The sequence below is a fragment of the Misgurnus anguillicaudatus genome, chromosome 22 (genome assembly GCF_027580225.2).
Source record: "Misgurnus anguillicaudatus chromosome 22, ASM2758022v2, whole genome shotgun sequence".
NCBI classification, from domain to species: Eukaryota; Metazoa; Chordata; class Actinopteri; order Cypriniformes; family Cobitidae; genus Misgurnus; species Misgurnus anguillicaudatus.
Window position 1 is genome coordinate 10,459,145 of NC_073358.2, and position 26,413 is coordinate 10,485,557.

Genomic DNA, 26,413 nt, shown 5'->3' on the forward strand with positions numbered 1-26,413 from the left:
GCGCAGCTTTCCGAGTATAGTCCCCGCGGCTACACGCGGATGGCCGCGTTCGACACTATACGCAATACAAATGATTTCTTATTCAAATTATTAGTCTAACAGGCTGTCAGGGCAGCACTGATTTGGCGACATCTACAGTACATTAAAACATTAGGATAGGTGAAGAAAAGTAACTGATCCACCATTGCAAACAGAGTTTAGAACAAACAACAAGACAACAAAGAACAGGAATCAAACAAACATGCTCCACAGCTTTCTGTTCTTGGAAGAAGTAAAAGTTAAAGAAGAAAAACGATAGTGTGTGCGCAAATGCTGTCTATTTCCTTTGTATAATTGTTTATAGTGGAGTGTCCTGTCTAAATATTTTCACGCGCATGCGCCTTCGTACGCGGACTGTACGCGCACTGTCCGCGCGGTCTCAAATTTTGGGCTGCACGCGGACGGTCCGCGCGGCCGGCCGCGGACCCTCCTGATGACGAAAATGACGTCATGCGGACGGCGCGCATACGCGGACGTCCCTAGTATACTTTCGGCTTAAGGACGCCAAATGCCAGCAGTTTTTCAGCCGAGCGCTTGGTAGCTGTGATGCTTCAGCTGTGAGCCGGTTGGTTGCTGTGGTAATGTCCCGCCCCTCCTCCACTGTAATTGGATGGCCGTGTGAGCTTCTCACTCAAAGTTAAATATAGTTTTCAGCACGGAGCTGCTTGCTTATTGGAAAAACGAGCGTGTCGCAACGCATCGCTTTCATTATGCATAGGCTTATGGTAATTGTCAAAATAGTTTTTCCAACTTGTCATCCTGGCATAATGTACAGTTAAAATTAAATAAAATGAAAAATACACTGCTGTGGACTTCATTAATGTGTTTTACTGTGTTAATGGAATAAGGATGCGAGTAGGATTCGGTATTCGGTTTCGGATTCGGCCGAATCTTAAACGGTGAATTCGGGATTCGGCCGAACCTAAAAAATCTGGATTCGGTGCATCCCTAATGATTATTGCTATTTATCATAATAGTTTGCAAATTGTGCATGTTTATACTATTTACAACCTCTAGGCTTATTTATGTCCTGATAATTCTCGGGCGTTCAGTTGTTGTTTATAGGCTTGTTCAACTTCATGCGGCGCTGCAAGAACCAACAGCCGGATGACGTCAAAGTTGCGCGAGAATGATCCGAAGTGTAATTTGGTCTCACTCTCGTGGCACTTTGATATCATTCGTCTTACGAACAAGCCTAACGTGTGTGACGTCGTTGCCATAAAGCAAGTCGTGATTCTCGCGAGAATTGTCAGGGACGCTCCTCTCAAGCTTGCATTGCTGGGTTTTCTAGCGGCATCCTCCCTGAGCTTCAACAGGAGGATGATTCGCCCTACTATGACTTTGTTTACCACCGAAATAACTTTGAAGCTGTTACATTAAGAATAATAAAATAACTGCATAGTGTGTCTTTGATCTGTACACCGCCTTGTGGGTGTGTTGGCATTTGGCCTGGCCCCGTTCATTCCTTGGGATCCGGGCATTGAGTGAATTTGATATCCACCGAACACTTCCATGTTTTCCCTATTTAAAGACTGTTACATGAGTAAGTATGGTGGGACAAAATAAAATGTGGCGATTTTTTTAAGTGGATAAAAGTGTGAGCTGTGTTGTGTGGTGGAAGAGCACTTAGTTTGCAGCAGTTTAAGCTCGGCGCACAGTAAGATCATTACTTCTGACTACACCTCTAGCTTAAACTTCTGTCAATATTGCTGCCCCCGAGGTCTAGGTGCTGCAGACTGGGTGCTCTTCCGCCATGCAATGTAGTTCTCTTTTTTTAGCGCTTTAAAACGTAGCTTAGACACTCCTTTTCCATCGACGCGAGGAAAAATATCCCAGGGGCTGTTACACTTGGTATTAAAGGAACAGTATGTAGGATTGTGGCCAAACCTGGTATTGCAATAACATAACTTGTGGCTAAACTGGTACTGCAATCACACAACTGGTGGCCAATACACAACATGACAACATAAACATCAGTTGAGGGCTGCAACTCCACTTTTTAAATGACAATATCCTGGCCGGACTGTTGTCAGTGATATAAGTATTTGAAATGAAAATGATTTCTTAATGTCTAGTGACACATCAGGGCCATTTTAGGATTAATTGATATAAATTTCGTACATACTGTTCCTTTAAGATATATTTTCGTCGATTGGATCACAAGTGGATGAGAGAGACACATCACGTTTACACATGGTATTTAAATCTGTCTCGTTTGTCAACTTTCAACCGCTTCTCTCCAGATTACTGAGGGGATGGTCTGTAAACGAGTCCCTCTCCAGTCATTTTTAACATAAGAAGGAGTAATGACGCGTTTAAATGGACGCGAACTCATATTATGTCAGAGTCCACTGCTTGTGTTGTAAGTAAACATGTTACACAATGTTTTGTCCGTGTATATGTAAGAGCTTTCTCTGATATTGCTGAAGATCGCGCAACTGTCCCTCGCCAGCGAATGTATTTCAAAGATTGAGGCACAACATGAATTCAGCCAGTCGAGCGACTCGCCCGTCTATATATTCTAAATAGCACATTCCACACTTACGAGAATACTTAGATTAGTAGGTGGAAGTAATTACAAATGAATGAGCACACATTTTTGAAAGAACTCATGGGTTTTTGCTAAGAATTAACTCAAAAAAACTACACAGTGGAGCTTTAAATAGGGAAAACATGGAAGTGTTTGGTGGCTTCTAAATTCATCCATGTTTGGATCCTAAGGAATGAATAGGGCTAGGCTAAATGCTAACACATTCATGACGCGCTGTATAAAGATTAAGTGCACGCATTGAATAAAGAAAGGTATGTATTCATTCGTCTAAATTGAGGTAAGAACACAGTAAAATAATGAAAAACGGTGGTGTTTTTCTTAAATGGCACTAAAAGCCCCTTGTATCTGGGAGTGGCATTGTTTCCATTGCAGTTTTGTGATATATTTTTTGAATTGCCTGAAAAATCACCTCATACAAGCGTAACAAAGTTTTTTGCGATATTGACAGGTTTCCTTAGGACATATTTTTGATTTTCAATTTGAGCAATTTGAAGGGTATTAATGGCAATGAAAACCCCTTGTATTTGGTAGCGGCAAAGTTTGAGGTTACTGGGAGTTTATACTACTATATGACTTTGCATCTTTAAAGGGGCCATGGCACAAGACTTTTTTAAGATGTCAAATAAATCTTTGGTGTCCACAGAGCACATATCTAAAGTTTTAGCTCAAAATACCATATATATAATTTATTATAGCATGTTAAAATTGCCACTTTGTAGGTGTGCAAAAATGTGCCGTGTTAGGTGTGTCCTTAAAAATGCAAATGAGCTGATGAAATTCAAACACTGATCACAATGATGGTGGTTTGTTGCAATTTAAACTCAATTGTGCTTTTCTCTGCACTAAATGGCAGTGCTGTGGTTGGATAGTGCAGATTAAGGGGTGGTATTATTATAATAAGAGTTCAACGACATATTTTGTAATGTGCTTGTAGAGAATGGTTTACCAAAACTAAGTTACTGGGTTGTTCTTTTTCACATTTTCTAGGTTGATGGAAGCACTGGGGACCCAATCATAGCACTTAAACATTGAAAAAGTCAGATTTTCATGCCATGGCCCCTTTAAAGAATAATCACGTGACAACCTTTTTGTGATATTGACATGCAAGCTTAGTAACAGGAGGAGATGCAGGCATGTTATCCAAGCATTAATGGCAACTAATGCATTTCTGTTTATTTGGGAGCAGCTTTGTTTGAGTTTTTTGGGGGGAGGTTATAGTACATACTCAAGTGACTTTTTAAGTATTTTAGGTGAATTTGAATTTGATTAGATTCCTTTTTTCAATTGCCTGTAAAATCACCTTGTGCAAGAATAACAAACTTTTTTGCGATATTGATGTGTTTTTATAACCTGTATTTTCTGTTCACAATTTCAATTTTGAGCAATTTGAAGTGTAATGTAAAGCTTTACAACACCACAACTAAATCTACAATTCGAAGTGTGACCTGCCTAACAAATAATAACTTTTTTAGATCAGAAGCAACAAATGTTTATTATTATTGTATATGCAAATGTATGAACACAAGGGTACACCTAAGGCATACTCCAAATGTGTTTTGTTTAACCAGATTTGTTTCACACCCTGCGTCCACCTGCCTTCCCCTCCACTTCCCCCACTGCCCTACCTGTCACCCCTATAACCAGCAGCAGTTCCCAAACACAGGTAATGCATCCTCACTGTGGATACACATGTTCGTAGAGCAAGCTTTTGTTGTGATTGTGCAGTTATATCCTAATAACAACACGACTCTCCACACCATCACACAGTTTGAAGTAAAAATGAGTTGCGGTATCCTAACATCTGTCTGTTTGCTAGGTGTCCTTACTTCCTCTCTCCACGGAGCTTTCTTCAGTGCCCTTGGACTACCGCCTCATCACCTCTGTACCATTGCCCAGCCATCTCTCAGCAGCCAATCAAAACACTGATAACTCTGTTGGTCCCTCCTACCAACAGAATTACATGCCTCTCTTCACAGAACAAGTGAACAATACCGTCATGCCTCCAGCAGCTCCACCCCTCTCTCCAGGACCCCACCATCCACAGTGTTCAGGTGTTTCTACAGAAACTCCCGCCCCTCAGCCCACTCCAAACATTGCACCTCCGTCCGTCATTACGCACAGCGCCCCCTCCACCGTGACTCCTACTGATGCTGCCACTTCCTTCAGGTCAAACTTTGAGTTGCCCAGTACAGCATCTCCTCAGTCTGGGGTCTCAAAGCCCCTAAACTTTGCACTACCGAAACCCGTCCTCCCTCCCGCCTCTAACAAAAAGAGCCGACATGCACAGAGGCCGATCATTCCGGCCAATCGGCTGCCGTCTTCTCAACTTATACTCACAGGTTTGTGACTCTCTTTAATGTAGATTGTATGTTATCAGAATGTTAAGTCTATCAAAGGGAACTCCCACCAGAAAGTCAAGTGACCGTAAAGTCAAACAAATCATAAAATAAATGAAAATCTGCATCATATCTAATAAACGGATGGGGTTTTATCTGCAAAGATGGAATGTTTGACCAAGTAATAGCAGGTAAGGTCAGTCTACCACCTTGTAACCTGAGCACTGTTTCCCGGTCTGTTTGAGGAATAGGAGCGCTGTTGGAGTGCCTATTTAAAATGTCAAGTTTATTTTTGGGGATGAATTAAGCAGCTGCAAATCCAGCTGGAGTCCCCAGTCACTTCTGAAGGGTTTTGTTGAACTGAATCCTTGATAATAGACTAAGGCCCATGTAGAGTTCACTTACTACACGTACGCGAGGGTCAGTGTACAGTGCACGTGACTCAAATTTCGTCATCAGAAAAGTAGGCGTGTACTGTACACGCAATGGCGGACATGCACATTTGATTTTTTTGCAGTTAATAGTTTATTCAGAAGGTCGCAACCGTGCCTTGGGAGGCATTGATTCACATGGTAGACAATGACAAATGGCATAAATAAAACTGACTGGAACGAGGCGTTTATATTCACATTTATGTTTTTATATAGTAAAAACAGCGCGTAAGGTCAAACACATCTGTCTAGCACGTGTTTACATAGAAAAGCAATGGAAAAGTAGCACAGCGGAATGAAAAAACGCATTAGCCTTTAGCTGCTTTGCTAAACAAACTTGAAAAACTGCATAAACAAAACAGACTGGAACGCGTTCATCAACAAAGAGAGATTTTGCGGAAAAGTCAGGAAGTACCCACATATATACAATTGTACCATGATTACGTTTTTACTAGTGGCATCACCCTGTTAGTCCCATTTAACTGTTACCTACAAACCCCCTGTAGGCTAGGAGAGGTATTGCATCAATCCACCACCTGTGTGTGCTTTGAGTCAAATTAAGGGGGGAGATATTAAAACATTTAAAACAAGCCTACTCTATCCTGTACCGAATCAGTACTTTTACACCTCTAATGTTGTGGAAAATATTAAAGGACTAGTCCATTTTCCTCAAAAAAATCCAGATAATTTACTCACCACCATGTCATCCAAAATGTTGATGTCTTTCTTTGTTCAGTCGAGAAGAAATTATGTTTTTTGGGGAGGACATTCCGGGATTTTTCTCATTTTAATGGACCCCAACACTTAACAGTTTTAATGCGGTTTCAACGCAGCTTCAGGGGACTCTGGGCGATTTCAAACGAGGCATAAGAGTCTTATGCGAAACGAAAAATGTGCACTTCCAAACCACAACTTCTCATCTTCCCCCAGCTGTGCGATGCGCCAGCGCGCCCCCACGCAATTGCGCAATGACATCCAAAGGTCATGTGTTACATATATGAAACGCACATTTGCAGATCATTTTAAACAATAAACTGACACAAAGACAGTAATTAGTATCATTCCACATACAACAACGTCAGAACGGTCCTCTTTCTCCACACTTGTAAACACTTGGGCGTAGTTTCGCATACGTCATCCGTGACCTCTTGACGTGATGGCGTATTGCGTGGGGTCGCGCTGGCTCGTCACACAGCCGGAGGAAGACGAGAAGTTGTGGTTCTAAAGTGCTTATTTTTTATTTTTCTTGCCAAAAATGACAACTAGATAAGACCCTTATGCCTCATTTGAGATTGTTTAGAGTCCTTTGAAACTGCCATTTTAAACTGCATTAAAACTTTTTAGGGTCCATTAAAATGAGAAAAATCCTGGAATGTTTTCCTCAAAAAACATCATTTCTTCTCGACTGAACAAAGAAAGACACCGACATTTTGAATGACATGGTGGTGAGTAAATTATCTGGATTTTTTAAGAAAATTGACTAATCCTTTAAGAGAGCACTCCAGTTTTGGATTTAATCATCATTTCTACAAGTATTTTGACCATTTCTGTGCAGCGTCTGTTGAATTCCAACAAAAGCAAACCTTATGAGCGACATAAAGTCACCCAGCAGTAATGTAAAAGACTGAGTGGATACAAAGACACATGTGATATATATAGTAACAACTTTATCATTACAAGTACTGTCAATCCTGATGTTTGTCCTCATCATTCACAGGTCCTACAAGCGCTGTTATTGTTACTCCGTCCCTCAACAATGATGTTGTCTCCACCACTGGTATGGTCCTCGCCACGCCCAGTATATCTTGTGTAAGCTTTCAGATTTTTTTTCTTCGATACTTTTAGCAACGTATAAAGACCATCTAGAACAGACCTAAATGTTTATATATAATACTGTAGGTATAAAATGGTTGCTACCCCCCAGCAGAATGTTAGATAGGACTACCATTCAAAAAATTTGAAAGAAATTGAAAAATTATATATATATATATATATATATATATATATACACACACACACACACACACACACACACACATACACAGTAACTGCTTTGAATGCTTTAATGAAATCAAAATGTCTTTCTGAAGCCACCGGCGGCCTCTGGTAGCAAATAGGATTTCACGGGTCACATCTGTGAGCTGCCCCTTGATATGTGTCATTTTCAACTTCCTGTTATAATAGGAAGTTCATCAACACAGGAAAGAAATTTCATTCAGCAAGTATATTTCAAAAAAATGAAATGGTCAAGATAGAAAACTTGTTTTTATGTTAAACTGATTATGTTTTTCTCAATTTCTCAATCCTTAACTCTTTCCCTGCCAATGACCAGTTTTTGCGGCAATCCGTATTCCCGCTATTATCCACCAGGTGGCCAACTTTTAAAACCCAGAAGTATTCACTTAGGGCAAACAGTATAAACTCTGGGTATGTTTTGAGGATCGCTTTAAATCTGATCTAAAAGTCCTTCACAAAAATGAAATTATCTTTACTCAAAATTTGGTATTTTTGAAGAAACCTACCCCTAATAGAGAGGTAATAAAAAGAGAACAAATAAAGGTAGGATAAAAACATTTTAATGTTCTTTCATTTGATATATTGTATGTTTATATATTTAAGAAAGACAATTTTCTAAACTTTTGTGAAAATCATAAAAAATGCTGGCACTGCCTAGCAATTAAAAAAAACACTGGTGGGGAAAGAGTTAAATTCAGAATTTTGCCCAGACCTGGTAAATAATAAATTTTGACACCAATCAATCCATGCATTTTGATAAACCATAAGATCGTAACACATCTCGCAGGGTTCTGCTGGATTCCACATTCTTCCTCAAACCCAGAAGTCTCCTCAACTTATCGTGCCCAAAGAGGAAAGCACTTCAACCGTGTCCAACAGTAAAACATCAACACAGTCTGCGACAGGTTAGTTTTATCCCAACCATTTTACATTTGTTTGTTTATTTATTTGTTTGTTTGTTTGTTTGTTTGTTTTACCAAACTCAAAGTGTTCCTGTTTTTTATAGCGCTTGATGGACGGGTGTCAGGTCAAGGGTCACCTTTAGGAGCAGAACAGGTGCCGAGCCCTCAGTCACCTCTCAACAGCAGCACGGGTTTGGCTAAAAGTGAATGCAGTCAGGTACTGATCACAAGATCGGAATCGGTGATCATCTGCTAAATAAAAAACATTTATCATTCTTTTAAAAAACTGTTAAAGCGTCAACGGTGTTGTAACTTTGCTGTAAAGTACTTTGTTACATCTAGTTATATTGTAATATATACCTGCTGATAATGATAAAATAATGCTTTTTCAATTTATTTAATGATGTTAAATAAAGTCTGCATAATCTGCTTTTGTTTACAGAGTCGGAGAGTAAGTCACATATCGGCTGAGCAGAAGAGAAGATTTACCATCAACGTCTGCTTTAAGACGCTGTGCGGTCTGGTGCCCACCCTCAAACCACAATCAAATGTAACTTTTTAGTATTTATTCAAATAACAAAGACCAGTTATCCAACTGTTCGATATTTTGAGTTTTTGTGGTTGGTGTTTTTAGATCAGTAATGCGGCCACACTTCAAAAGACCGTTGAATACATCAGCAAGTTACAGTTGGAGAGACAACAGCTGCTGGAAGAGACAAAGAGACTAAGAGAGGAGATTGAAGACCTCAACACATCTATAAAGTGAGTCATTATATAAACTATAATGTTTGTTTTGCAAATATTAAGTATGTCACAAAAGTAAGTACACACCTTACATTTAAGAAAATGTTTTAGTATATCTTCTCAAGGGGCAAAACTATAGAAATAAAATGTGGATTTATTTTAGAGTAGTCAATGTGCTCCTTGTATAGCAGTACAGATTTTCTGTCCTCTGAAAATAACTTAACATACAGCCATTATTGTCAAAATAGCTGGTAACAAAAGTGATGTGACAAGCAATTGAATTTTCGATAATAGTCGATCATGCAAATTGTAACACATGTCATTATTGATTAATTTGGTCGGTGATGTCAATTGTCTATCGTACCAACACAAGAGTGTGAGCTATGTGATTATAGCCAGGTGCATCGAGATGGAGTTTCGAGGTTTGCCGACTGTTTCAGGAACCAGTAGAGCTTCGAGGTTTCATTACTTATATATACTTTTAATTTGTTAAATATTCACAGAACCCACACACAGTAAAAGGGGTTCAATGTGATTTATACAAAAAAAATTACCAAAAACAGAGATTTGAGGTTTCCATCAGACAATAGCGTCTTTCACACAGTAATTTCGGTATATTACCATGAATTTGCCTACTATATAGTATGGAAGTAGGCGGTTTGGGACAGAGCGTCAGTGTTGTATTTGTAAACAATGGTGGGTTATGAGGGGTGGGAATCGCAGGGTACCTCACGATACGATTCGATGCACGATACATGGCTCCCGATAACGATAGTACCACGGTTCGACGATTCTCCGATAATCGATGTATTGCTTGCAAATTATATGCCGATACATTGACGATATCTGCCAAACTATAAAAACAAAATGTCCAGGGAAAGATTAAGTGTAACTTTTCTCTTTATGCAAGTCCACAAAAAGTTTTTAGGTATAGTGCTCCAGACTACCTTTTCTACTAAGAGCACTGTAGCCCCTGACTGAAATTTTTAAGAGTGCAGAAATGTTAGGTGCACACGTTATATCAATGAATGCAATTATTAACTTTTTCCTATCTGCATAAGCCTACTGGCAAATACTTTGATAATAAATAGACTTCTGTATATGCATTTCATGCCATTATGCACAATTGATCAAACTTTAATAGGAAGCAACAGACCCTTTTATCTGTAATGTTCATTTATAAGTTGTCCCGCTCTCTCTATCTCTCATCTATGCCATATTTAATGACCCCGCATCTTCTTGTGGTTAAATCTGTGTTTGATTTAAAGTTCGCACGGGGCTGCGCAGACCATCGTTATATTACTAAGTGCATTGTGACAAAGAATAGAAGTGTCGTGCAAATAAAAAAGATCGCACGATCAGCAGTAAAAACACGATCGCACATTCGTTTTTCTGTGGGCTTGCAATCTACTCGTCTTTCAAACTGAAATAACAACTAGAAAAAAATGCAGGTCGCCCATGTGTGAGTACAAATGCTCGCGCTGTCTCATTTGTGCACAGTCTGAAGTCCTGAGGTAAATTAACAATATATTAGCAATGTGTATAACATTGCAAGCACATTAAACATTTATGCTGATAGCTTTTCTTTGTAAACGGACACATAACAAAATATAAATGTGTTTTGTATAAACATTTATAATTTTATCAGCCCATCAATGGTATAAAAGCATTTCAACTTAAATGGCTGAGGCATCTTTTTATTTTATGTGCATCCGCCATCCTATCCTTATTTCTTTCAGCGTTTGTTCATGTTTTCATCATTCTAATCATTCATGTGTTTAGCGCCACCCCGAGGCGCCATAAAGTAATGGCGCTGGAAAATCTATTTAGGGCATCTTGTTTGAAGCCAACGTATCGATTCTCGTATCGCGGAGGCTGACGATCGATACATCGCCATATCGAGATTTTGGCACACCCCTAGTTATGACTTCATATCCATGTTCTGTGTTACAACCCAATTCGGGGACCAACATATTAAGCCAGTCAAAAATAGAAAACAAACAAGTCACTTTGATCAAGCAAAATATCAAATTTATTGGCAAAACCAAAAAGTTAAACGAAAACAAACGAATGTAAAATGTAATGGCGGTCAAGACATAAAGCAAAACTAAACTACTTTCCTAACTCCTGAGAGAGAAAAAACAAAGACAAAAAAGTTTTCCGTTGTGTTCAGTTACCCACACTTCCTCTGAGCTAGTTTAACTAGACAAAGTCAAATTCACTCTCCTGAGCAAAATAAAACCAATCTCAAAGAAATGCCAACAAACAAAGGGTGGCTTTCTCTTGGTGCTTTTCCATTGCATAGTACCCCATGGTTTGGCTCAGGTTGGGTTGGGTCAGCTCAGCTCACTTTGGCTTGGTTAGCTTTTCCATTGAGTTATATTATAGGTGTGTTGTTATATTTGCGCTGCCTACTGCTGTAACATCGTACAAGTGAGAGCGTCGTTGTACATTCCCATACATTAATTTAAAAAGTCCGCCACGAAATTAAAATTGACCACCACTACTTCTGTCTCACAGGACAGCTTCTGTACAAACACCCGTTGCGTTAGGCGTTAGTCCGCTGAGCCTTATTTAATTTGCATTTATGCGTACGTGCGCATCGCGAATGTGCCGCCACGAACTGCAAGTCTGGAAAAAATTTTATGGTGTTCCTGATTCACAACCTGTGGATGTTTTTCATCGCCAAAAGGGAGTTTGGGAACTTACACCACAGCACAGATAACAACAGGTTTACTCGAGACAGCGCAAGCTAGCATGAAGGTAAAGCTAATCTTTTACATTATAGTGACAACGTTGGTAGTGACGATTCTCTCAGACTAGGGCTGCACGATTACAGGAAAAATGATGATCACGATTGTTTTGCTCAAACTTTTGATCACGATTAAAAATTACGATCATTTCTTATTTACAGTATTTTTATTACACTTTACAGCCATGTATATAATATTATATACATTTTATAGGCCTATATTATAAAATATTTTATTGTTTTATAATATTCACAGCTCCCATTCTCTTAGATGTTTTTAAAACATTTTAAATAATTCCGCAAAATTCTGCAAAAGTTTTACAAAAGAAATCCGCAGAAATAACAAAAAAAAACCTCCGTACACAGATGGCTTACAGCTGTACTACTATTGCATTTAAAGCAGTTGTTTTTTTTTGTTGCTTGATTCTAGACTGTCTGTTTTGTGCTTGGTCTTTACACATTAATCGCGACGATTGTCATTAATTAATCGTGGGGCACGCATATCGTTATCATGATAAAAATACGATGAATCGTGCAGCCCTATCTCAGACCAATCAGTGATCTAGTGTTTTCGCGTCACGTTTTGGTATCAGCTCGGGTCGCTTGGAACCCCAACTGAGGTGGTACTAAAAAAAAAAGTATTGGGTACTACGTACTGTAGTAGTAGCTTTTAAAAAGGTACACCTCAGGCGTCAAAGATAATTGTTCTCCACCCCCTTCCAAATGGACAGCCACTACAGAACACATACTACACAAAAATAAAGAGCAGGGGCTCGCAACAGTCTGTATTTTGTGTTTTATACTTCTGTGGCAAATGATGACAGTCACGCAGTTGCTTGTGACCAAACAACATTGCATTAGGTCACTTCAAATGGAACTGAAATGGGGAAGAGTCGCAACCTTCGTCTTGAACAGCAGTACTGTTCACACAGGGGGTGTGCGAATAATGCAAGCAATCTGGACGTTAACTTTAGGTGTGTCCTACCTTAAACAGCGTGCGTGGGGTGAGAAACGTCCGTAAACAGTAAGTGGGAAAATCCATCATCTGTATCAACATTATGATTGGCCCATAAGTTGTCAGCGCATTCTGACATCGTCTGTTTTAACCTGATAAGGAACACTGCGCCGTACATGGTACACCCCCTCACTTGCACGTGAGGCTGCATTACGTCATTGTAACTTTGAAGCATTAAATCTTCAAAATATACGGTCATGCGGCACATCGTTGTAAAGCTTAGACTTTCGGGATTCCGTAAGCGCTCACACAAAGCATAATATGATTTTTAGCAGTCATAAAACTGTAATCTAGTAGTTAGTTACCTGACCCGGCAGCGCCGATTTAGGATATTTATTTACCTTCAAAATCTTCCCTTTATCCACTTCGGTGAAATTGTCCAAAACAAATTGTTCATAAATCCCCAAAAGTCCAAGGAAATGGAATATCCAAGCCTTTTAAACCAAAACGATTTGTTCATCTCACAATCTTGACGTTTCTGACCGAATTACGATATAAATAGTGTATACAATTAGTTCACTAATGGACATTCCTTCAAATCTCACTTTTCATTCACGATTTATAATGAATATATTCGGATGTCACGTTTATTGTGCAACGTCTGAGGAACAAATACGCCGGAATTTCAGCCGTTTCATAAGAGGTTAATGCTGGTAATCTTTAACCCTCTAACTACCTCTTAACCAAATAGCTGAGCACATTTTTAGTTAAAATATTTTATTGAATGGAGTACCTAAGCTGATTGAGCTATCTCTACCATTTGCTTGATGTATGTTATGCCAACAAATCCATTAGATGTCAGTGTCATTCAACAGGACGTCTCTGTCACAGCATTTCTTCTTAGACGGATGGCAGAGATAAGGAAATCACTTCTGCCATGTAAACTGTTCTTGGTGAAATTTTGTAAAGAAAACATATTTTTTGACATATTACACTGTAATATCAATATAACATATTACAAATCCCTAACTTTACATAATTATGTTACTTAGTGCCATGAAAAAACGTTTGTATGTTTTTAATAATTTTTCAAAAACGTGCTTTACCAAACGGTTGATTTGTCACGTTATGGTAAAAGTAGAATAGCTAAGCTAATGTTTTTTCTGTAGTCAGAATGTGCTATTTGCAGAGAAATATCAATTTCCGATCATTCACAGCTATGAATATGAAACCCAGTCAGTTAATTCTCCATTCACACATAGGGCTTATCAGTAAATTACTGGTAATCGTACAACCTCTCTTACTGATAAATTGGCAGCATTGATTTACCAGAAAAGTTCTGTTCACACCTGATCTGTTAACTGCAATTTACCAGTAATTTACCAGTAAAGATGTGAAAGGGATATTTATCAGTAGCTACGTTTACATGGACACAGATTCTGATTGATAAATCCTATCATAGCGTTTACATGAACGCTCAATAATGTGACCAGATTGATGTGTGTGTTTGTACAGTATAGGCATGGGCCGATTACCAGTTTCAAGGTATACCAAGGTTTTAAACAGTCAAGGTTTCAAAACCACTAAAATGTTCTGTGATACCGTCTCCAAGATATGAGCTGTGTTTATACAAAATTCATTAAATCATGTGATTGATTTAATTAACATTTAATATACATTACGAAAATATTATATATTTTTTGAAAGCATATTATAATTTTAATGCTTTTTTTACCTGGCATTTGAAAATAACACATTTTAATGTTGCAATGGCAAAACCGCAACACCGTGAAACCGTGGTATTTTTGCTAAAGGTTATCATACCGCCAGAATCTTATACCGGCCCATGCCTAGTACAGTATGGCAGAAGCTTCAAATCATTTGATCATTTGACATGTGCACATTGCACAATATAGAGTTTCAACTGTTTTAACTGTTTAAGATTGAAAGAAAAAAACTTGAGTAACGCCGAACAAAATAAAACACTCAGCCGAATACCGAATAACAATTTTTTTTTTCATTTTCCTAATTATTTTGCCAATTTTCTCACCATTTGCACAAGTTACATTTTCAGAATGTCCTTTTTACTATATGTATTTCACATTATTTCACAATGAACATTGTTTTAACATTTCAGCTGTCATTGTAGGACCTTTTTACATCTGGTCACTTCTTTGATCAGATATATGACTTGTAAAAACTGTTCCATTTACATTCGACCACATAAATAAGTCTTGGCTAAACGCGTATTAATCCGATCTTCTATTCTCGCACAAAATGCAAATTACCTATTTATTAAATTACTCTGCCTTGAAATTGCAATGCCGCTTATCCAGCACTGTTTGACAGGAGCATGAAAGGGGGAAAAACGCTCAACAAGGCAGTCTAACAAAAAGCTTATTGTTAATAAACCTTTTATTTCTCGTTTAATATAAGCGTGTTTGTCATTGTAGGACTTTACTGGATCTAGGAAGTTTTTATTACATACTGCTGACCAGTGCCGGGCAGTAGCTTCACTACAAGTAGCGAAGCTAGCAGTTTAACTACATTTTTCAGTAGCTTGGCGGTAGCTTAGCTGCTTTCTAAATAAAATAGCTTTTCAGTAGCTAAGCTCTTTTTTTGACCAAGTAATGAGGTAGCTTCCACACAAGCTACAATTTTCCAAACATTTCTGAAGTCGTCCTGAATTTGAGAATAAGCGTGTCATTTTGAATCAACACAGGACGTCGTTTGTCCCGTATGTTCGAGTTGTGCAGCCTTCCTTCATTCATACATACAAAACATTACCACTTGCATTCTGTGAAGACTCGTGCTACCTCTGATTGGGTTGTGTCATCAAGCCAAGCTAATATAAAAACATGTAATAAATATTACAATTGAAACTATTGATAGAATGTGCTTTGGCGGGCACCTCACAGACTCTGTGCAGGCTACCTACTGCCCGCGGGCACCACGTTGGAGATCCCTGTGTTAAGATATGTCAGGGCCAGGGGTTTCTTAAATTAAGGCAGCTCAAACATGCATTTTATTCTGGGAGTAGGATAAGACCTGTCCAGCAAACCGCCCCATAATGTGAAGTACCTAGGCCTACATTATGCTTGTATATAGCCTATAATTACCAAAATGCTAAATGGAAACTAAATAAATAATAACATAATAAAACTGGTTAAAAGTAGCTTGGATGTAGCAAGCTACTATTGATGTAGCTTAGCTTGCTACATTTCCCAGGGGGGTAGCTTCAGTGTAATGAAGCTTCATTTAATGTGAAGTAACTGGTAGCCTAGCTCACTACATTTTCCAAGTAGCTTGCCCAGCACTGCTGCTGACGCTCTTCGTCGTTCTATGACATGATATGAAGAGCTAAAGTCTCTTGTAGGGCTGTCATGATTATGAAATTTGGCTGACTGTTAATTGCCTAATAAATTGTGACAATTATGATGATTAATTGCCTGTTTTAGGACTTTGACGATTAATTGTCTGTTTTATTGCTTTGACATTTAATTCTCATACATATTTTTTTTGTTTGTTCATGAAATAATGTTCACACATTGTTGTGATTATTTAAATAAAATCTTTTGCGAGGTTTTGAATTAGTACTGGACCACATGTCTGTAGAGGCCGCAAATCAATTCCTTATAGATCCTTAAGAATAGCATCGTTCACTTCCCTAAATTAGGAATTGCTGTTTTGTAAATGTATGTTTTACCTGGCAGTACATACTGCTTATCAAAGTTTTGCAGCATTTCTTTAAATGCTGTTTTTCCACTGTATTAAATGGCTTTGAAATGTATGGCGTTGCACAGTCAGTTAAGGAGCGCCATCTGATACCGTCTCGTTTATACATGTGCTGCAGCTCCCACTTGTGTTTTTTAAGAGGTGTGCAATCATTGCGGTGATCTCAAACCACACCTCTCAAACGGATTAGATTTTTATAAAAATATTTTTTTCTTTTATTCCAAATGAGGTGTTTACATGGAGTATTTTCATTTGGATTGAACACTTGAACCGATTACAATTGTTCATGTAAATGCAGCTACTACTGTTGATATATTTATGCAAATAATTTGCTTTGTATTTCAGCATATGCCAGGAACAGCTGCCTGCCACAGGGGTTCCCGTCACACGCCATCGCTTTGATCATATGAAGGAAAAGTTTGAGGACTATGTGAAGAGCAGAACCCTTCAGAACTGGAAATTTTGGATTGTATCCTTTAATCAAAAGTTCATTCAAAACATGCTTTGACTTTAATTCATGTTCACTGCATTGTTATTCTTTTCACATGGTGTCATCTGTCAAGTGACCGCAGAACTTTAGATAAACAGAAAAAAATGATGCTTGATGAGGTCACAGGGATTCCCCAACATGATTTTTCCTAAATTATTACCTTAAAACGTGTAATAATTTACATTTTAAAGACACTGAAGACATAATCGGTCATAATAATGTTCTTGTTATTAACATTTTCTCAAGTTTAAAGTGAGTTGTCTACTCAATTACATGTCTTCTTTAACGCCTCTGACACAGTTTAGTGTCATCATTCAACCTCTGTTTGAGTCTTTTAATGGGACGGTGTCGACCACCAACCACACAGAACTATGTGAGACCACAATGCAGTGGCTGGATCGCTACTGCGCTCTCCCTGTCCTGAGACCTAGTAAGAGCTCTTATTCACTTTGAAGCTCACATAACACACGCTGTTTCTACATTTCTGATGTTAATCTAGAGTACCACTACCTATAGAGTAGTATTACATCCTTTTTATATCTGAAGAGTCTTTAGTTTAATCAGATTTATAAAAGACAGATTAGCTTTACCGATTCCTTCCGATAACGTCCGAAAAAGGAAGAAGGAGGAGTTACTACCACAGGTGGAGCAAGTACGTCATGCAACACTGTACAACACTGTTTTACTTATGTTTCACTACATGTTCATGTCATTTATATAATATGCACGCACCTATTTCCAACATAAGACAGAAGTTTTACTTACCGCATGCAATTCATGGCCCGGTTGGGACTTTTCAATGAAATCCAGCGTTAAACAAACACACACGCAAAACTCCGCTGCTACGCCGGATAAACAAACTATATCTATTGTTTCCATAAGGCTGGCTTTCTTCTCCTTACATTCAAAAACACACTTCTTCTTTCGTGCCATTGTAGGGCTGAATGTTTTCATGTTTTCTCGAACACTTTAAACTGCTTTCATCAACAAGTTTGCAGCATTAGCGCCTGTCTCACTTGTCTGCTGGTTTCTGTTTAATCGTGTCATCAAAGACCTCATTATTCTGTGAAATGTATTCTGACTTTTCACTTTTTGCAAAAATATTTTTTTGCTATTTATTTATACAATATTAAAATGTCATCAGATGCTTTGATTTTTATTTTTGACAGTTGTATGATAAGGTAGTAATGAGTGACTTTCTATGTCAGATTCAAGTAGATACGTTTTGTTATCTTATTGGCTTGTATTGTGGTAGATGAGGACTAAAACATCAAACCTTGCACACTGCAGTTTCTATAGAAAGTAGTGATTGGCCGATATGTGTGGTTTACGCCCGATAGCGATATAAATAAACCGTGTGGGCGATATGAAGCTGATATAACACAAATGTAATTACAGTAAATGAGATACATACCGGTGAAAGAAACGGAGACAAACAAAATGAGAGAAAATTGTTGAAACAAAATAAACATTTGTTATGCATAGTATTTGTAAACATGAATACCATTTTTAAGTATATGAAAAATCTACAAGACATATTTGACCCATGCTGGCAAATTGAGTCGGAATGAGCAAATTTTTAAAAATGAGCTATTTATATTTTGACATTCTCTATTAAAAAAGCGATGTATGATTTTTAGGAATCTGACAAAAAATGACAGAGCTACACGCGTTACTTTTGAGAAAAATAGGCTTTATGCCCAGCTGCACTACTTCCTGAACTTCAGCCAGCTCGTTGTTTCCTGTCTGCCATTACTGGACAAACTGATTAATCCAGGTGTGTCTGATTATTGTTGTTTGTGACTACTGAGGTCAGGCACACCTGGATTAATCAGTTTGTTTGTGACTACTGAGGTCAGGCACACCTGGATTAATTAGTTTGTTTGTGACTACTGAGGTCAGGCACACCTGGATTAATCAGTTTGTCCAATAATGGCAGACCGGAATCAAAGGAGATGGCTGAAGTTAGGAAGTAGTGCAGCTGGGCATAAAGTCTATTGAGTTGAAGAATTCTGAAGGTTCAAAAACAAAATCACTGCATCCATAACCTAAAATCACTGTTAAAACTAATAGATGTGGTACACACAAAGTCAAAAACAATATCTAAAGGAAAAGTTCCTTTTTTTTCTCTTTGTGTGATTGACATTGGGACAGACAGCTTTAAAGTCGGCATGAAACGGAAGTAGCGATTGTCTTATTTTCCCCGTGGTGACATATATCCGAATGAAATGGTTTCTGAAATGAAATAAGGCAGAGCTGGATTTGAATTTGTCCATTGAGATCTGATTGGATCGTTTGAAGTTGGGTTGTGTTGCTAATTGCTAATCGCTGCGATCTTCTCCGGGACCCCGCCCACCTGCCATACCATATCACCGGAAGTGAAGAGAGATCGTTTTGAGGAGGGGAGGAGATTTGCATTTTTGATTAAAGATTATGAGCACACACGAATTTTTTTTAAAAAAAATAAAGCTCACAGATAAGTCATTTGTTAATAATACCACAATGTTAAAAAAAATATATATAGTTTTTCATTTCAATTTCATTGCGACTTTAAGATCTACTGTAATGCAAGGATATTATATAATGTTACACATTAGATTTTTTCCTAAACATTCACTTAAAACATAACAGATTATAGCTACATGAATTCTTGTCAAAACAGATGAAGAGTTTGGTTCCAAATTGCAATAAATCCATTTTGACTAAATGGTGACAAAATGAAAACCACTATTTTCCATTAAAAACTGTCGCATAGCATATTTAGGTTATAAAAACAAAAAAATCAAATCCATAATTTGATTTTCATAGATATATATATCATTCCTGGGATTCGGGAATACTTCAACTTGGACTTTTTTAATTTTTGAACTACATATGATTACATTTCCAAATACCCCACATTATTAGGAACATATCAAACCTTCAAAAAAATCATATTTTCCCATCTCAGGCATTAAAGACTTTTTATTATTTTCATTTTTTTTTCAGATTTGTACACCTTTTATTCTCAACCCTGTAACGGACAAAATTGAATTAGTTTAAACAGAATTTTACACAAAACTTGTTATAAAACAAACATCTACCTACTGCTCATGTGTCCCTCATACCAATTCAATGACTTCAAATGTAAATGTTAAAATTTTCACATTTGTATGTGATGGAGCCACAAATACTGAGCCCTTAACATGTCGGGTGGTAATCGGCAAGAAATGTTTAAATTTTTTATTTTCTTCCTTTTTATTTACCAAAAATATTAATGTGACAGGGTTGAGAATACTGTAATGGGGTTGAATACTGTTACAGGGTTGAAAGGACACATCGGCCTACATTTAATTTGAATTTGTTCAATACGAAGACGAGACCATTTTATTTCAGGCAACCAGTTAGTATTTAGTCATATTTAGTTTTTTCATTTTTACTTTATTATCTGAACTGCAGTGAGAATTTAAACAAAGAAAACTACTGCATACAGTACGGTTGTTAGTAGCTTTCAAATATTTTTGGTAAGAAAAAACAAAAATAGATTACTAAACACAACCTTTTATTAAATGGGCACAATAGGTAAATTCACTAGTCTGTGAGGTGCCCGCCAAAACACATTCTATTAATAGTCTCAATTGTAATATTTATTTATTACATTTTTTATATTAGTTTGGGTTGGTTTTTGTATGTTAACATTTTAAACAATACTAAATTACAAATCAAAAAGTAAAATAAAATAAAAACAACAAGTAAAACAAAAATGTTTTGAGTAGACTATCTAAAAAAGTAGCCCTCCAGATTGTTTTATCCATTGTGGTAGTACTTGCTCACAAAAAGGTTGGAGACCCCTGCACTATTGTCTAAAACATTCCTCAGTGCTGAAACATAAAACAAAACTGGAGCAGATAAATGTTCATAATAATAAAAGTAACAATCAGTGGGTCATTACAAAAGAAAATGCCATGTTAATGCCCTTTTTTCTGGGTCAGCATCTCTGCATGCACGAAACTGCCTTTGCCTCTCTGCTGTTGATGTGGGTGTCATTTCTGACTAGGATGCCTGTGGAACTTTAAGTGGACACATTACATCAAATATTTTATTTATAACAAAAATAGGAGTTATGATTTTAGTAAAAATATATTTACTGAAATGAAATTTTTAAATTACAATCAGTAACTCAACTTGTCACGGCCTAGTCCACACGGACACGGGTATTTTTATAACCGTGACTTTTTTCACGCGGTTCGGCCGTTCGTCCACACGAAACCGCAGTATCAGGGCACTGAAACCGAGCATATTTGAAAACCCTGGCCAGGGTGAGCTTTTTAAGAAACCCCGGTTACACTGGTGTCGTGTAGAGAGTAAAACCGGGTGTTTTGCCTTGCGACGTCAGAGTGTACGCCGTTATCCACTGTGTTTGACGTCAAGATTGTGCGCCGCTGACTACTTTGTTGATGATTCTGTGCCATGGCGGACGTATCTTGCTAATAATAACTGTCCTAACAGGGCTTCTAACATGTATACAGATTAGGGGTGGCACGGTTCATGAAAAAAATCCGAACCGTTCGGTTCGCTTGTCTCGGTTCGGAGCGCGTGTGTGCCGTACGGTTCAACGGTTCATGGCATGCGCAATGTAACCTCATGCCCTGTATGTGACCCCAGATAGCGTGTTTCCCTTTCGCGAATAGCGCGAAAGAAGAGGTGACTGCTGTGGAGAGTGAGTGCTGCCGGTCATGTTACGTGTAGAAATGTCAAGAGGGAGAGAAATGGAAGTCTGCCCGTAGTTGGAGGATGCCCCAGTGTCGTATAAGTTTGGTGTGTGGAAACATTTTTTTATTTTATGTTACCTATGATGATACACAGATATATAGAACTGCAGGCTATGGGTTGAATGTGTTCAAAACAGCCACACGCGACGACAGCCTTCTCTCCGCCCATTTATCTAATCTGAGGTAATGAACACTGTTTTACGTCTTTTCGTATTCAGCGCTATTTTTAGCCTTTCATTGATAAAACGAAAGCGGCTGATTTCCGCGTAGTTTCATTTTGCTACCGCGTAAAAGTTGCGCGATCTTATTTCATAAACTGCCCCTTAAAGTAATCAGGACAGAAGTAGTCAAAAGTGGACAAAAGAGACAGATTTAAATATTACAGGTGTAAACGTTATGTTTCTCTCTCGTCCACATATACTCTCTGCAGTAAAAAAGCAGCCTCTCAGTGATAAATCTTAGAGCTACACTGAAGTTGGGATTTTGATAAATGCAAGTTATCTTTGTGTGGTAAAAAGGCACATAAGTTCATGTAGATGGCAATACACATTCTCTTTTTTGCCAAATAAATGAAAAGCATGTTGAAATCATCAATGTCTTCCCTCTTGCTGTATCAAAATCTCGCCTGGCTTTCCTCAGGGATGTTCCCAATAATGTGCTTAAAGTCAAATTCAGTTTGTGCATGATTACATGATATAACTTTTTTAATACTGTATCCTAAATTATGGATAATTAATACATTAATAAGATAATACATTTCTGGAGTGTTAAAAATTAAAAGAAAAAATAACAACAAGAACCGTACTGAACCGAGAACCGTGACCATAGAACCGTGATACGAACCGAACCGAGGGTTTTGTGAACCGTGCCACCCCTAATACAGATAGATGCTCAGTTATCTCACTATATTGCGGAACACGATTTGGGTTATATCCCCGCCTGCTGGTGTGGCATGCTCTTGGCAGCGCTTGATAGCGTGCTTTTGCTTTATCGTGTGGATGGATATTTAATTTAAACCGAGCATGTGTGGACGGGATTTTTTTTTTAGGGAAAACTCCGGTTATAAATATACCCGTGTCCGTGTACTAGGCCAAAGTTTACAACCCCAAAACAATGTCATATGTGACGGGGTTGAGTGTGATGGGGTTGAGTTCTTTTTGCTCAAAATGGCCATGAATATATAAATTATTATATATAAATATATAAATAAAAATAAAAATTTGAAAAGTCATAATTTTCCATCTTAATTGTATGTGATGGGGTTGAGTTGTTAAGCTTGACAGTACCTTCCCTGACAATAATACACCTCAAAAAATGAATTAAAAGTGTGATATCACACACCATCTTCTGCACCTTGCTGTTGAAGAGAGCTGAAAGATGCAACTTCCTGTGAATGATGTCACATATTATGGCCGGAGAATGGTTGAGTTTAGACTGAGTGACGTACTTTATAAGTTGTTTTTTTATCACATATCTTGCTTTTTTTCAAAAGCAAAGAACAAAAATAAATACTTGCATTATTGCCGAAAATTATAGACACTGTGCACATGTTATTAATTATTTTCCGAGTACAAATTCAGCGAAGAACCTTAGGGACATGACAAAATGCATGCTGTAAGACAAAAATAAGATTTTTTTTTTAATTATACAAATTATTTAAATGCAATAATTATTTGTATTCATTATAAAGGACATATCAAAGTATTATGAAAAGCTTTTAACATTTCATTGTGGTGAACCACCACTTTCAAAAACCGAATTCCAGGAATGACCCATATATATAGATTAATCCCATACAAAATAAAATAATTTTTTTGAGTTTGTGCTTTGTGTAAATATTATGTGTTTGTATATATATATATATATATATTAGGGCTGGGCATATATTAATCTAGATTAATCTCATACAAAAGTAATTTTTGCATAATAGAGTTTGTGATGTGTGTAAATATTATGTATATTTAAATACACACACATACATATATATATACATTTAAGACATTTTTTATTTATATATATATATATATATATATATATATATATATATATATATATATATATATATATATATATATATATATATATATATATATATATATATATATATATATATATATATATATAATGTTTACACACAGCACAAACTCAAAAAAATGCTTTTATTTTGAATGGGATTAATCTATGACCAGCCTATATACTATATATATGGGTCTTTCTATATATGCTGGCCATAGATTAATCCCATACAAAATAAAATAATTTTTTTGATATTATGTATATATATATATATATATATATATATATATATATATATATATATATATATATATATATATATATATATATATATATATATATATATATATATATATATATATATATATATATATATATATATATATATATATATATTAGGGCTGGGCATAGATTAATCTAGATTAATCTCATACAAAATAAAAGTGAGTTTGTGCTGTGTGTAAATTATATATATATATAAAATAATTTTTTTGAGTTTGTGCTGTGTGTAAATATTATGTGTATATATATATATATATATATATATATATATATATATATATATATATATATATATATAATATAATATATTAGGGCTGGGCATAGATTAATCTAGATTAATCTCATACAAAATAAAAGTTATTTTTGCATAATATGTGAGTTTGTGATGCGTGTAAATATTATGTATATTTACATACACACACATACATATATATACATTTAAGACATTTTTTATTTAAATATTGTTTTTTTATTTATATATAATTTAGAAAAACAAAAACATAAATAAATATATATACACACATGTAAATGTTTCTTAAATACATACATGAATGTGTGTATATGTGTATATACACATAATAATTACACACATATATATATATATATATATTAAGAACATTTTAAAAAATTTAAGAAATGTTTTATTTATATATTTCTATTTATTTATATATAATATAGAATATATAAAAATATAAATAAATATGTATACATATATAAATGTTTATAAAAGTACATACATGAATGTGTGTGCATTTATATATACATAATAATTATACAAAGCACAAACTGAATAAAAATTATTTTATTTTGTATGAGATTAATCTAGATTAATCTATGCCCAGCACTAATATATTTATTTATTTATTTATTGTTATTGTATTGTTGTTATTGTTATTATTGTTATATATTTTTTATCCATAAACATTCATTGCATCTAATGACCCATATTTATTATTACCAATAGTAAACCTACAAACATAAGTGTATACACTGACTTCCGGTTTCTGATAAAGGCAGTAAAGTATCACCCTGAAATGTTAATAGTTAAATTCTGTTTCTTTGTGTTCTTTTTAAATTTTCAGTGGTTCTCAGAACGCTCCGTCAGCTCTGCACCAGCACCTCCATCTTGACAGACCCCTCACTTTTACCTGAGGAGGCCAAACAGGCCGCTCTCAACAGCCAAAAACATTCCTCAGGACCTCAGCCTTAATCCAACAACCGTTCGGAGGTTTTGATGATCTGAACAACTTTTATCCAGACGTATCATCCTCGTGAGCCTTGAAGACACGTGATGCCTTTAACACACCGTGTGCTGTGCTCAGGTCTGTGTTGTTACTCAGCTGATGGGAAGTGGCGACGAATTCTTTGACTTTTCATTAAAGGTGTTTTGGGATGAGAGATGGAGATCTTTAGGTACATTGCACTATATAGAGAGAACACTGTTACAAACTGAGAAATCTTCACACAGTTGATATAATAGGTAATAATAACAGCTTTCGAAAATAACAAGAGTAAGCTATATTAAAAGACGAGGGCTATTTTTCTTTTAACGGTAGGCTGCTGTTTTTTAGAAAAGAGTTGTGTGAAGATTCTTCAGAAATCATTCATTTACGGTAAGTACCTAATGCCTTTTTTACGAACTTTTCTTTTGCATTAGATGTAAAACAAAAAGACTTGACTCTACGTTTTGATCTTATCCTCTAATGACCCATCGTTGAACACTGCAGTCATATCTGAAATGCTTTTTCTGTTTATGAGATTTCATTATGAGTTGTTGCCTTTGAATTCGTTTATGGGGTTTTTGACTGTACCTCAGGTGGTGTTACAATGTATTTAGAGTTATTTTTTACTTTTTTTAAATCCTGAGGCGTGTGTCTAGCAAAAAAATTGCATTATTCGCAACAAACTTCTCCCAAACAGAACTACGTTAGCCCAGGATGAGTTACATACAATTTGTGATGCACCTTACAGTGAGTAAAGAGTAAAGCTACAGTACCTCAGCAAGTGAATAATCGTTTATGCATGCATGCATTTTGAGTTCATATGTGTCTTAATGTCAAACGTCTGTTTTTAAGAGTATTCATTAAATTCAACTCTTGGCTCTTAATGTTCTGCATTGGCTTTGAAATCTAGAGTTATGTAAAATGTTTGTTTGCAAGTTGGGTCACTTGTAAAGGTTTTCATTGCATAAAGTTATTTAAAGGATTTCGAGATATCAAAGCATAGATTTGTATCTATGAAACGGCATAAAGCCAATGAGCCAAATTCACTCCAATTCAATCCTGTATGGTTCATATAGGAGTTCATAATTTGAGCAGTTTGAGCAAGCAATACAACACATATGTTACCTTGACCACAAAACCAGTCATAAGGTTAATTTGTATTGAAATTTGAGATTTATACTTATCTTCTA

The 26,413-nt window shown here is 36.5% G+C and overlaps 1 protein-coding gene across 1 annotated transcript in view; it reads left to right on the forward strand.

Annotated features, from left to right (window-relative positions):
* mlxip (MLX interacting protein) overlaps nucleotides 1-26,107 on the forward strand; it is a 38,955-nt gene extending 12,848 nt beyond the window's left edge. Inside the window, 10 exon segments of the mRNA XM_073861054.1 lie at nucleotides 4,159-4,253; nucleotides 4,407-4,929; nucleotides 7,075-7,166; nucleotides 8,161-8,278; nucleotides 8,380-8,492; nucleotides 8,718-8,825; nucleotides 8,910-9,037; nucleotides 16,807-16,930; nucleotides 17,252-17,381; nucleotides 25,083-26,107. Coding sequence (XP_073717155.1) covers nucleotides 4,159-4,253; nucleotides 4,407-4,929; nucleotides 7,075-7,166; nucleotides 8,161-8,278; nucleotides 8,380-8,492; nucleotides 8,718-8,825; nucleotides 8,910-9,037; nucleotides 16,807-16,930; nucleotides 17,252-17,381; nucleotides 25,083-25,210 — 1,559 coding nt within the window. The 3' untranslated portion in view covers nucleotides 25,211-26,107.
* Nucleotides 26,108-26,413: the final 306 nt, after the last annotated feature.